General features: G+C 44.3%; 1 protein-coding gene across 1 annotated transcript in view; it reads right to left on the bottom strand.

Moving 5' to 3' along the window:
* LOC110489387 (potassium voltage-gated channel subfamily H member 8-like) overlaps positions 1–14,976 on the bottom strand; it is a 68,434-nt gene that overhangs the window by 36,441 nt on the left and 17,017 nt on the right. Inside the window, 3 exon segments of the mRNA XM_036971847.1 lie at positions 1,122–1,321; positions 2,180–2,392; positions 3,892–4,096. Coding sequence (XP_036827742.1) covers positions 1,122–1,321; positions 2,180–2,392; positions 3,892–4,096 — 618 coding nt within the window.

The raw sequence follows: 14,976 nt of genomic DNA, 5'->3' as shown, positions 1-14,976 counted from the left end.
GAGGGAGAGAGATTGACAGCCATGGCATGATTGCAGTTGACACTAAACTGTTATCTTGGTCAGTTTTCTCTTGACTTTTTTATTTCTATTATTCATCTCAAGGGACTTCCTGGTTAAATAAAGGTTAAAAAAGGTCAGGTAAATAAATAAAAAGTAATGATGTCACCAAACATCAGCATGTATCAGGCCACTTTGAATGAAGGCACTTTGGTGAAAATATTGCAAGTGTTTTGCAGTTGTGTTGACTTTAGGCTGTGCTGCATGGAGCGAGTTGACACGGCACAACTGGGCATAGTCTTGGGAAGTGGTGGGGCTGAAGTTGCTGCAACAGCCCCTGATAAATCACAATTAAAAAATAATGTACATATATTTTAGTCATTTTAGTCAGAGAAATTAAGTGTTAAGTTCCTTGCTCAAGGGCACCGATACATTTTTCACCTAGTCGGCTCAGGGATTTGAACCAACAACCTTTCGGTTACGGGCCCAACGCTCTTAACCATTACTCATGTATGGCAAAGTGGAGAAAAAACTTTTCAGCAGAGTGGGGAGGAATCTTTACAGATTGTGTTGAATGGACAGAGAGGATCTGATCCTAGATTTTGAGACGCTTCCTGAATACCGGCCCAGACCCTATATTGAGAACTCTGCTTCACACTATTGTTCCCATCACAAAGCACCAGCTACATTTCTATCACAGTAATCAATCTCTCCAATCTCTCCAACATCTAATCCCTGACACACAATGTTTGTCAGTCTCTGTTTCAGCATATAACAGAAAAGTGCTGAGCAGAAAAGATCAATGAGTCATCAGCCCACAGAGGCCCACTTTAATCAACAGGCCTATCTATAATTCATACATCTGTGATTCATCTCCCTATCCTATATGAATGCTTTGCTCTGTTCTGTTATGTGTCTCACAGGCAAACATCTCTCGAGGCATGATTGGCCACTGTCTCACACTCAGCTTCTGTCTCTATCTTTTTCTTGGTCTACCTACGTATCTGTCTCTCTGTCTCAGTGAGTCTCAGTCACTCTCTCTCTCTCTCTCTCCACATTTTCAGCCAAGTCTCTTAATTGTCTACAATCAAAGTTATCATCAAGCCCTTGATTAGTTGAATCACCTCGTTGGAGTCAATGCCGTTGTTGACGGACCATGTGGTCTGGAAGTACTCCAGCATGCGTTGTTTGAGGCCCTGGGGCAGGTGGTGGACTCGGATGAAGTCCTTCAGGTCCTTGGTACGGGTGTGGTACTGGGACCAGCGAGAGTACATCCGCTGGATAATGGCCGTCACGTTACCAAACACCAGGGCGTGCATCAACGCTAGAGGGGGAGGGAGGGAAGCAGGGTTTTGGGGGGTTCAATTAGGATTTGCAGGGGCATGAAATTGGAAGATGGGGTGGCCATGATATTGGTTTGGGGTTAGAGTGTGGGAGTAAAATTGGGGTTGGGGGTTGTTTGGAGGGTTCAATTGGGAGTTGGATGGGCATGAGATTGAGAGGTGGGGCATGAGATTGAGTGAAGAGAAGAAAAAGATTTACTCGAGGCTAATAACTCAATTTCCCCTATATACTGTACACACTAGGTCTGACCTATACCAGACTCTATCTGGGCTGGCTAGGTCTTTGTTTTCATCTCATAAACACTGGGGGGAGACAGGGGAGATGAGGCGTGGGACACACACACATCCACACATCCACACATACATCCACACACACACACACACACACACACACACACACACACACACACACACACACACACACACACACACACACACATACACACACACACACACACACACACACACACACACACACACACACACCTTATGTCTCTATCCTCCCTGTGTGTGTGTGTGAGCGTGCGTGTGATTGCCCCCAGGCAGTCGGGGACATTTACCACATCCAGACTCATGAACATCCAGAGGGAGAACACTTGCCACTGTGACCTCATTTAAACCCTCTGCCCCAAAACCAGTTCACGTCTCTGGTTTGAACCAGATAAAACTGGTCCAAACCAACTGATCAGCCACTTTAGTCTTTATCACAGTACAACTAGATGAAACCAGACATAACAAAAATGATGACCATCAACTAAACAGAACTATCTGCCTGGCAGTCACATTTTACATGCATGAATTGTGATGTGTGTATGTGTACTTGTGTGTATCTCCCCTACCTCCGATGAGCATGGTGCAGATGGAGAAGATCTTCTCAGCGTCGGTGTTGGCCGACACGTTGCCGAAGCCCACGCTGGTCAGACTGGACAGGGTGAAGTAGAGAGAAGCGATGTAGACACTCCTCAGAGAGGGACCGCTCAGCCCCGTCCCGTTCACTTCCCCCAGGGGGTCGTAGGGAGACTCTAGACGCTTCCCCAACTCATGGAGCCAGCCTGGAGACAGAGAGGAGGGAGGGAAAGACAGGCTTTGTTCCAATTCTCTACTCTTCTCTCGTACACTCCCTCTCATCATGTAGAAGAAGTGTAAGGAATGTGGTAGAAACTTTCTCCAATCATTCTTGTGAGGCTTTGTTCTGAATGTCTCCCTATTCCCTACGTGGTTTACTTCTTTTCCCCAGAGCCTTGCACTAGCTATGTAAATACATATAACATAATTGGAGCCCAAAATTGGAGTCAACAATATAGCTTCTCTGAGCTGTCTCCACTGTATCCAGAGCCCTGGATGCCTAACATACAAACTGGAGTAATAGCAGGTAGAAACGGACTGCACAGAATGATCATCATTTGGAAAATAATGTGGTGTTAGAAACAACCAGGACAATTTCTGGTCCCAATCCATCCCATAGCAATCCAATCCATAGCAAGTACCTGAGAACCAAAACTGATCCTAGGTCAGGTTCTATCTGTGACGTGAGTGTTGAGATAGTCATCAGGCCCCTGAGACCTCCACCAGACACTGAAGAATGGTAATTGGATATACCTCTCTCACAGAGCTCCTGACACTGACGTGGGATCAGTGTTAAAATACCGTAATTGGGATAGAGCACATTAATCCGGTAGCCCTGATATACTGACCTCAGATCATTTTATGACACTGAGGCTGAGTTAATTGGGGAAAAAAGCATCAGCTTCTCATGGCCCCATCAATACTGACCCAGAATCAGTTTGGAGACGTCAGGTAGAGGTAATTGAGAACAGCACCTGGCTCATCGATACTCACTGAGGATCAGCCCTAGAGGCCTCATTATGTGTTGGATCTGGAGTAGTTCAGGGGAAGTTTGGGCCGATGACTAGTCATTACTGTGGGACTATGCTACTCTGTCAATCATAACCCCAGAAACAAATAAAAACAGGACATGTTTTTTCCCCAGTCACATTTAATTCCCCATGCATGAATATGTTTTAGCATATGTAACAAAGGTCTCACTAGAAATCACTCAAATCAATAAAATAATCAACACAGCCATTAAAACTGCAGAGAGAGATGCTTGCTGGAAAGCTAATATAGGCTAGCCAAAAACAACTATGCATAAGCCATGATATGCTGCGAAAACCAGCTGACACTACCAACCAAAAACACCTACTCACCAAATGTCAGCCCCACCCCTGAGCTCTAAGACAGAACTAGCTGCTCACCGATGTCCGGCTTATTCATTGATGTCCATGGTCTCTAGCCAGGTGACTGATCCCATCCCTGAACCCCTCCAGACAGAACTAGCCACTTACAGATGCGATGCCCACCATACCCCTGATCCATTCTCTGACATGTTCACCCCTCAGATGCTCACCCCTCACCCTCCCACCTCTCTTCCTGACCTCTACTTTCCCCATCTCTGATACCCCCCTCCTCCCCTCCAAGTCAGAACAAGCTGCTCGCTGATGTGATGCCCCAAATCCCTGATCAGACAGAAACAGCCGCTCCCACCACTAACCGATGTCCCAGGAGTAGGCGTTGGCCTCCATCTCCTTCTTGCCGATGACGTACCAGATGCAGGCCATCCAGTGGGCCAGCAGGGCGAACATGGACATGAGCAGGGTGAGCACCACAGTGCTGTGCTGGGAGTACCGGTCCATCTTCTGGAGCAGACGCAGCAGCCGGAGCAGACGCACTGTCTTCAACAGGTGGACTACTGATACCTGGGTGGGGAATGAATGACAGGTGGGGTTCTATTACAGTGATAGCAGATGAGGTACAGAGGGGAGCAAGTGGCAAGAGTCTTCATCGTCATTATCATCCTCCTCCTCCTCAGCTGACTGACACATTTTTGGACTTAAAAGATGCATTTCAGAACCGGCTGCTTCTTGATCAATGTGACCTGCATGACTGCATTATGGAAATGGTAGAGAGGTCGTAGTGAGGATCTGGCATTCACCTGGCATTACCATCGCCTGGCATCACCATCACCTGGCATCACCCTGGCCTGGCATCATCTCTATCTGGCATCACCCATAACTGGCATCCCCATCATCTGGCATCACCAAAAACCTGGCATCACCACTACCTGGCATCACCATTACCTGCCATCCCCACTACCGGGCATCACCACCATCTGGCATCACCATCATCTGACATCACCATTTCCTGGCATCACCATCACCTGGCATCACCACTACCTGGCATCACCATCATCTGGCATCACCAATACTTGGCATTACCACCATCTGACATCACCTGTTATCATCAAACCATCATCTAACTCAGTTTAGGAGCCTGAGATGGCTTATCTATTGAAGGAGTCCTGTTCTATGGATATGACAATGTCCTCCTGTACTTTGTGTAAAAGCATATATGGCTGCCTTAACACAGGCAGCCCAATTCTGATATTTTTTCCACCAGTTGGTCTTTTGACAAATCACATCAGATCTTTTCACATCAGATCTTTTTAAGAGCTGATCTGATTGGTCCCAAGACCAATTAATGGAAAAAATATCAGAATTGTCCTGCCTGTGTAAATGCCTGCGTAAAGTGTAACCCAAGCACAGTTGAAGTCAGAAGTTTATATACACCTTAGCCAAATACATTTAAACTCAGTTTTTCACAATTCCTGACATTTAATCCTAGTAAAATTTCCCTGTTTTAGGTCAGTTATGATCACCACTTTATTTTAAGAATGTGAAATGTCAGAATAATAGTTGAGAGATATATTTCAGCTTTTGTTATAACCTGACAGAGCTTGATAGGATCTGCAGAGAAGAATGGTAGAAACTCCCCAAATACAGGTGTGCCAAGCTTGTAGCATCATACCCAAGAAGGCTCAAGGCTGTCAGTGCATTCAACCAAGGTAGATTAATAACAACATATCACAGTCATAGCAAGTACAATGTTAATGAGAATGCTGGTGCTGTTCAGGCCAACTACAGTTGAAGTCGGAAGTTTACATACACCTTAGCCAAATACATTTAAACTCCTTCCTGACATTTAATCCTAGTAAAAATTCCCTGTTTTAGGTCAGTTAGGATCACCACTTTATTTTAAGAATGTGAAATGTCAGAATAATAGTACATAGAATTATTTATTTTAGCTTTAAGTTCTTTCATCACATTCCCAGTGGGTCAGAAGTGTACATATACTCAATTAGTATTTGATAGCATTGCCTTTAAATTGTTTAACTTGGGTCAAACGTTTCGGGTTGCCTCCACAAGCTTCCCACAATAAGTTGGGTGAATTTTGGCCCAGTCCTCCTGACAGAGCTGGTGGAACTGAGTCAGGTTTCTAGGCCTCCTTGCTCGCACACACTTTTTCAGTTCTGCTCATGTAAGGTGTGCGTACTGGCGGTAGAGAAGACAGGTGCAGGAGAGCAAAGACTGTGTTACAACGGATCAGTTTAATGATAAAAATCACCTTGAACAAAAACAATATATACAATGGGACAAAAAACCCAGACATAACGTGCACAAGCACTTACAATGAACAATACCTGACAAGGACATGTGGGGAACAGAGGGTTAAATACACAACATGTAATTGATGGAATTGAAACCAGGTGTGTGGGAAGACAAGACAAAACAAATGGAAAATGAAAGGTGGATCGGCGATGGCTAGAAGACCGGTGACGTCGATCGCCGAACGTCGTCCGAACAAGGAGAGGGACCGACTTCGGGGGAAGTCGTGACAGCTCACAAATTTTCTATGGCATTGAGGTCAGGGATTTGTGATGGCCACTCCAATACCTTGACTATGTTGTCCTTAAGCTATTTTGCCACAACTTTGGAAGTATGCTTAGGGTCATTGTCCATTTGGAAGACCCATTTGCGACCAAGCTGATGTCTTGAGATGTTGCTTCAATATATTCACATCTTTTTCCTTCTCAAGATGCCATCTATTTTGTGAAGTGCACCAGTCCCTCCTGAAGCAAAGCACCTCCACAACATGATGCTGCACCACCATTCTTCATGGTTGGGATGGTGTTCTTCAGCTTGCAAGCATCCCCCTTTTTCCTCCAAACATAACGATGGTCATTATGGCCAAACCATGTGCAGTTGCAAACCGTAGTCTGGCTTTTTTATGGCGGTTTTGGAGCAGTGGCTTTGTCCTTGCTGAGCGGCCTTTCAGGTTATGTCGATATAGGACTCGTTTTACAGTGGATATAGATACTTTTGAACCTGTTTCCTTCAGCATCTTCACAGCATCGTCACACATCATTGCTCCCGAGGGGCGCAGCGGTCTAAGGCACTGCATCTCAGTGCAAGAGGCGTCATTACAGTCCCTGGTCGAATCCAGACTGTATTACATCTGGCAGTGATTGGGAGTCCCATACTGCAGCGTACAATTGGCCCAGCGTCGTCTGGGTTTGGCCGTCGTTGTAAATAAGAATTTGTTCATAACTTACTTGCCTAGTTAAATAAAGGTAACATATTATTTATTTTTTATTACAAATTAAATCTGCATCATCATTGTTGTCAGCACTATCTTTCAAAGCAGATCAGCAATATTAAAATCTATAAAATTATACCAATGGCATCATTAAAAAATCATCATCATCCTCATCATCCGTCTTGTGATCTTCAGCAGGAATATAGTTCTCCTCCATGCTTTGAGTAAATACACTGCTGCATATTCTCACACTTCTTTCATTTCTTTGACATTTGAGTGCTTGGTGCTGAAGGCACTGTGAGAGAGAACGAATGCAGAGAGTGATTTCCTGTGAACAGGAACTCACGAATGCCCTGTGTGTGCGTGCCAAATAGTACCCTATTCCTTATACAGCGCACTACATTTAACCAGAGCCCAACGGGTCCTGGTCAAAAGTAGTGCACTATATTGTGAATAGGGTGCCATTTGGTACACACTGCGTCTTTAACAAGGCAATGAAAATGAGCAGCAATCTCCCCTTGCCACCCAGGCTGATAGTAAAGCTATAGCTCACTGCAACAATGCTGTAAACTCAGAACCACACAAACAGTAAACCAATGGCAATAAACCAGTGCTGAGCTATACAAAATACACAACCATGTCTGAGGTCAAAGTAAGCACTTTCTAAAGTCCCTTCAAAGCCCTGTTCCATTTCAAATCCCACTAGCTGTCCAATCCGTACGTTCCCTCTCTATAACAACTGATTTCAGGCCTGTTAAAATGCTCATATGGCAACAATAAAGAGTGTTTCTGACTGACAAGGATCTTTCAGTGAAAAAATAGCAATCATACACTTCACTTCAGGTGGGCTGTAAGTGTGTGATGAAAGTCTTTGTGTGTGTGTGTAAATCTCTATCCACTTACATATGCTTTCACCTCTCTCTCTCTCTCTCTCTCTCTCTCTCTCTCTCTTTCTCTCCCCCTCCCTCCCTCCCTCCCTCCCTCCCTCCCTCCCTCCCTCCCTCCCATACAATGTGAAGCACATTATAGCAGTTTCCCAGAAAGACTTCGGAACTGCTCCTCAGGCAATCTCGAACAGCAGTCCATCATAACACAGCTCCTTAGACCTTAGCCACCACACACACACACACACACACACACACACACACACACACACACACACACACACACACACACACACACACACACACACACACATACATATTTACAAACAGCCTTTTCTCTGGGACTAACTGAGAAATAGTGGGAGAATGTGTGTGTGTGTGTACATTTGCATGCTTGTGCGTGTGTGTGTGCGCGCAGGTTTGCGCAAATGGAGGGGGAAGATGGTCAAGAGTAAGAAAGTGGGCCAGTAATTGTGTAGAAAGGTAACAAAACAGAAAGGAGGCACTTTCAAGAAAGGGAGAAGGACAATGGGAAAATAGAGATGAAGGGTAGAGAGGAAGTGGATTTAAAAGAGAGAGAGAGAGAGAGAGAGAGAGAAAAAAAATAGAAAGAGAGAGTGAGAGAGAGTGAGAAAGAGAGAAAGAATCAGATAGAAAGAGAGTCAGAGAGAAAGAGCGAGATAGAGTCAAAGAGAGAGCAAAAGAGAGAGTCAGACAGACAGACAGACAGACAGACCAATCAATAACCCCCAAACTAACCATGCCCACACCCCATTTAGAACCCCTCAGATCAGAACCCCTATGCCAAAGGTGCTTCCACAAAGCTTCCACAAATTACCGAGCAAAGGGTCTGAATACTTAAGTAAATGTGATAGTTCAGTTTTTTATTTTCATAAATTTGCAGATATTCTAAAAACCTGTTTTTGCTTTATCATTATGGGGTATAGTGTGAAAATTAATGAGGAAAAAATTTATTTAAGCAATTTTAGAATAAGGTTGCAACATAACAAAATGTGGAAATAGTAAAATGGTCTGAATACTTTCAGAATACACTGTAAACGCCAAAACTGGACAAGAACTTGACACCCTCAGCAAACAAGGGGACAAACACCTACCTGAAGGTGACAGGGTTCCCTCCCACATATGCCCCCCTAGACACAACTACGACAACATAACCAACAAAAACATGTCACAACTCCTGCAGTTCTGTCGCACGCTGGGTATGTATGTTGTTAATGGTAGGCTTCGAGGGGACTCAGTGGGTAGGTACACCTACGGTACGTACAATTATAGCTCATCTGTTTGCAGTAGTACTGTAGAATACTTTATCATTGATGTCAAGCCAAATTCTCTCAGAGCGTTCACAGTCAGCCCACTGACACCCCTGTCAGATCACAGTAAAATCACAGTCTACTGGAACAGAGCAATACTCAATCACGAGACATCAAAGCCAAAGGAACTGAATAATATTAAGAAACGCTATTGATGGATGGAAAGTAATGTGGAAACCTACTAAAAAACAATTAGGCAACAACAAATTCAACCCTTGTTAGCCTTTTGTGACTACGGGGCAGTATTTTCAATTTTGGACGTTCCCGTAGTAAACGGGATATTTTGTCAGGACAAGATGCTAGAATATGCATATAATTGACAGCTTAGGATAGAAAACACTCTAAAGTTTCCAAAACTGTAAAAATATTGTCTGTGAGTATAGCCTGAGAAAAATCCAATCCGGAAGTGCCTCATGTTTTGAAAGCGCTGCGTTCCATTGCGTCCCTATTGAGCAGTGAATGGGCTATCAACCAGATTACTGTTTCTCTGTATTCCCGAAGGTGTCTACAGCATTGTGACGTAGTTTTACGCATTTATGTTGAAGAATACCCTTGCGCAAGTGGTCACCTGATACTCCCAGAGAGATTCTCGTGTAAAATACAGAGGTAGCCATTACTCCAATCGGTCCTACTGAAAAACGAATTGCCCCAATAGATATATTATCGAATAGATATTTGAAAAACACCTTGAGGATTGATTATAAACAACGTTTGCCATGTTTCTGTCGATATTATGGAGCTAATTTGGAATATTTTTTTCCGATTTCCGGGCGATTTCTCAGCCAAACGTGAAGACCAAACGGAGCTATTTCGCCTACAAAAATAATATTTTGGGAAAAAAGGAGCATTTGCTATCTAACTGGGAGTCTCGTGAGTGAAAACATCCGAAGCTCATCAAAGGTAAACAATTTAATTTGATTGCTTTTCTGATTTCCGTGACCAAGTTACCTGCTGCTAGCTGGACAAAATGCTATGCTAAGCTATCGATAAACTTACACAAATGCTTGTCTAGCTTTGGCTGTAAAGCATATTTTTGAAAATCTGAGATGACAGGGTGATTAACAAAAGGCTAAGCTGTGTCTCAATATATTTCACTTGTGATTTTCATGAATAGGAATATTTTCTAGGAATATTTATGTCCGTTGCATTATGCTAATTAGTGTTAGTCGATGATTACGCTCCCTCATGCGGGATGGGGAGTCACTAGAGGCTAATTAGACAACTTCTTGGACAAAATGTTGAACTCTAATAATGAAGGTGTAAACTTGGCAGTAGAAAACCTACAGTAAACAGTATACAGTGGGGCAAAAAAAGTATTTAGTCAGCCACCAATTGTGCAAGTTCTCCCACTTAAAAAGAAGAGAGAGCCCTGTAATTTTCATCATAGGTACACTTCAACAATGACAGACAAAATGAGAAAAAAATCCAGAAAATCACATTGTAGGATTTTAAATGTATTTATGGTGAAAAATAAGTATTTGGTCAATAACAAAAGTTTATCTCAATTATTATATACCCTTTGTTGGCAATGACAGAGGTCAAACGTTTTCTGTAAGTCTTCACAAGGTTTTCACACATTGTTGCTGGTATTTTGGCCCATTCCTACATGCAGATCTCCTCTAGAGCAGTGATGTTTTGGGGCTGTTGCTGGGCAACACGGACTTTCAACTCCCTCCAAAGATTTTCTATGGGGTTGAGATCTGGAGACTGGCTAGGCCACTCCAGGACCTTGAAATGCTTCTTACGAAGCCACTCCTTCATTGCCCGGGTGGTGTGTTTGGGATCATTGTCATGCTGAAAGACCCAGCCACGTTTCATCTTCAATGCCCTTGCTGATGGAAGGAGGTTTTCACTCAAAATCTCACGATACATGGCCCCATTCATTCTTTCCTTTACACGGATCAGTCGTCCTGGTCCCTTTGCAGAAAAACAGCCCCAAAGCATGATGTTTCCACCCCAATGCTTCACAGTATGTATGGTGTTCTTTGGATGCAACTCAGCATTCTTTGTCCTCCAAACACGACGAGTTGAGTTTTTACCAAAAAGTTATGTTTTGGTTTCATCTGACCATATGACATTCTCCCAATCTTCTTCTGGATCATCCAAATGCTCTCTAGCAAACTTCAGACGGGTCTGGACATGTACTGGCTTAAGCAGGGGGACACGTCAGGCACTGCAGGATTTGAGTCCCTGGCGGCGTAGTGTGTTACTGATGGTAGGCTTTGTTACTTTGGTCCCAGCTCTCTGCAGGTCATTCACTAGGTCCCCCCGTGTGGTTCTGGGATTTTTGCTCACCGTTCTTGTGATCATTTTGACCCCACGGGGTGAGATCTTGCGTGGAGCCCCAGATCGAGGGAGATTATCAGTGGTCTTGTATGTCTTCCATTTCCTAATAATTGCTCCCACAGTTGATTTCTTCAAACCAAGTTGCTTACCTATTGCAGATTCAGTCTTCCCAGCCTGGTGCAGGTCTACAATTTTGTTTCTGGTGCCCTTTGACAGCTCTTTGGTCTTGGCCATAGTGGAGTTTGGAGTGTGACTGTTTGAGGTTGTGGACAGGTGTCTGTTATACTGCTAACAAGTTCAAACAGGTGCCATTAATACAGGTAATGAGTGGAGGACAGAGGAGCCTCTTAAAGAAGAGGTTACAGGTCTGTGATAGCCAGAAATCTTGCTTGTTTGTAGGTGACCAAATACTTATTTTCCACCATAATTTGCAAATAAATTCATTAAAAATCCTACAATGTGATTTTCTGGATTTTCTTTCTCATTTTGTCTGTCATAGTTGAAGTGTACCTACCTACCTATCTTTTTAAGTGGGAGAACTTGCACAATTGGTGGCTGACTAAATACTTTTTTGCCCCACTGTACATAATATGACATTTCAAATGACTCTATTCCTTTTGAGCTTCTGTGAATGTAATGTATACTGTACATTTTATATTGTTTATTTCACTTTTGTTCATTATCAATTTCACTTGATTTGGCAATATAAACTTTTGTTTCCCATGCCAATAATGCCCATTGAATTGAATTGAATTGAATTTGAGAGAGAGAGAGAGAGAGAGAGAGAGAGAGAGAGAGAGAGAGAGCGAGAGAGATGGTGTCACATAACTCCAAACGCAGGTGATTTTGTCACACCCTGATCTGTTTCACCTGTCTTGTGATTGTCTCCACCCCCTCCAGGTGTCTCCAATTACCTCATGTATATTTATACCTGTGTTTTCTGTTTGTCTGTTGCCAGTTTGTCTTGTGCCATCAAGTCCTACCAGTGTGTTCCATGTGTGCAATCTTTTTGTTGCTTTTTCTAGTCATCCCAGTTTTGGCCTTTGTGCCTTTCCTGAGCCTGCCTGCCTGCCTGCCTGCCTGCTGCCCTGACGCTGCCCTGACCCTGCCTGCTGCCCTGACCCTGCCTGCTGCCCTGACCCTGCCTGCCTGCTGCCCTGACCCTGCCTGCCTGCTGCCCTGACCCTGCCTGCCTGCTGCCCTGACCCTGCCTGCCTTCTGCCCTGACCCTGCCTGCCTGCTGTCCTGACCCTGCCTGCCTGCTGTCCTGACCCTGCCTGCCTGCTGTCCTGTGCCTGCTGTCCTGACCCTGCCTGCCTGCTGTCCTGACCCTGCCTGCCTGCTGTCCTGACCCTGCCTGCCTGCTGTCCTGACCCTGCCTGCTGTCCTGACCCTGCCTGCTGTCCTGACCCTGCCTGCCTGCTGTCCTGTACCTGCCTGCCTGCTGTCCTGTACCTGCCTGCCTGCTGTCCTGACCCTGCCTGCCTGCTGTCCTGACCCTGCCTGCCTGCTGTCCTGACCCTGCCTACCGATTGCCTGCCACTTGTACTGAAATAAACTCTGAGACTCGTAGTATCTGCCTCCGGGTCTTAGCCTGAGCCCTGATAGATGTGTACATCTCTCACCACCAACACTCTCACTACCTTCTATATCCAACTTATTCCTCATTTTGTTCTTTCATCTTAAATTTCTCCTTGTCAGGTGTACAATTACCATTTCATAACTATGGCTTTGCCCACCACTGTTTCCAAGGTAGTGCTGTAACAATCATTATCGCTCTCCCTCCAGCCACACCCCCAGCTCAACGACCCAATCAGAGAAGGCCATCCTCCCACTGATTCCACACAATGTTTGTTTTGTATTAGCCACAGAAGATTAAGACCATGAGAAACCATGCTGCGAACTGTGCAACTGGGACATTCACATATCAACCATCCCTCTAGTGCCTACTGAAGACAGAATCCATAAGAGTCATAATCATCCCAGCAATCAAGTATTAATAAATAGATTAACTGCCAATGGCCTCAGTGACACGACATCATAACCACTAGAAACTCTTGGAAGACAATGGAATTAAATAAAAAGTCTTTATTGTTATGTGTCTTGTACTTTTAACAAGCTTTTTTAATTTCATTCTGTAGTCTTCCAAGAGTGTCTGAATCTCCTCTCTCCTTCAGTTTGCTTCTAAATTCATGCACGTTGGTTGGAGAGCAAGGTAGCGACAGTGATCCCTTCCATTCTCACCATAACCATTATAGGATTATAATGGGACTTTGACCTTCTGAGCGTCATAGTGTTGGATAGAAGTCATTGTTGTATACAGTAGATTAGGAATTTGAAGTGGTTAACCGGAGTCAATATACTCTTAGAAAAAAAGGTACTATCCAGAAACTAAAAGGGTTCTTCGACTGTCTCGATTGGAGAACCCTTTGAAGAACCCTTTTTGGTTCCATCTAGAACCCTTTCCACAGAGGGTTCTACATGGAATAGGAAAGGGTTCTACCTGGAACCAAAAAGGGTTCTCATGTGGGGACAGCTGAAGAATTATTTTGGAACCCTTATAGGATCTTCCTCTGTGTCTCCATTCTACATGAGATGCATCTGGGATAGATGCACCTGACTCCTATCCCTGCTTTAGTACTGGGTTACAGAGAATGGAAATTGAGAATACAAATATTGTACTACTTATGGAGAGAGAGAGAGAAATAGAGTGAGAGAGGAAGAGAGAGAGTGGAGGTACTGTGAGGAGAAGATGGAAAACGAAAGAGAAAGGAGAAACAGAAACGAAAACAACAGAGGGTCAAGGGGAAGAGAGTGAACATCGAGAAACTGAATGAGAATGAGAGAGAGTTAAAGGCAGGAGAGAAAGAGAAAGGGAGAGTCAGCACAGGGACCCCTTGTCTCATTCTGGTGAAATATGGCCTACAGCCTTAGCAGGGACATCACTCCAGACACTCGACAATTACCCTGCGTGGCTGGGCTCCCCTGGCATCGCCCCCACCGGCCCCGGTGGCTGCATGCTCAAACCAGTGTCCTCTGGGACACCATGGTATTTTCACTAATAGAGTCTGGAACCAAGCAGTGCTTACGCCCGGAGCACTTGAGCACCCTGTCATTCTCCCTCTCTCCCTCTCTCCCTTTCTCTCCCTCTCTCCTTCTCTCTCTCTCGATCTCTGTCTCTTTGTCTTGTCACCATTTCTATCCATTTCTTTCTTTGATGAACTCTCTCTCCATCTCACCTTTACCATTCCCTCTCTCACTCTTTTATTATTTACTCTTGTATTATTTACTCTCTCATTGTCTATGTATTTTCTCCCCCCTTTCTCTCTCCCTCTATATATCTCTTTCTCTCTACCTCTATATATCTATTTCTCTCTCCCTCTATATCTCTCTTTCTCTCTCCCTCTATATCTCTCTTTCTCTCTCCCTCAATATATCTCTTTCTCTCTACCTCTATATCTCTCTTTCTCTCTCCCTCTATACCTCTCTTTCTCTCTCCCTCTATACCTCTCTTTCTCTCTCCCTCTATACCTCTCTCCCTCTATATCTCTTTCTCTCTCCCTCTATATCTCTCTTTCTCCTTCCCTCTATATCTTTCTTTCTCTCTCCCTCTATATCTCTCTTTCTCTTGTGTTCACTCTTTTCATTATGTTTTCATGTATATTCTCCCTCTTTTTCTCTCTCTCTCACCATCCTGACCCA

This window comes from Oncorhynchus mykiss, chromosome 32 (assembly GCF_013265735.2).
Source record: "Oncorhynchus mykiss isolate Arlee chromosome 32, USDA_OmykA_1.1, whole genome shotgun sequence".
Classification (NCBI taxonomy): domain Eukaryota; kingdom Metazoa; phylum Chordata; class Actinopteri; order Salmoniformes; family Salmonidae; genus Oncorhynchus; species Oncorhynchus mykiss.
Note: the sequence above shows the minus strand (reverse complement) of the source record. Positions and strands in the feature narration are given on the sequence as shown.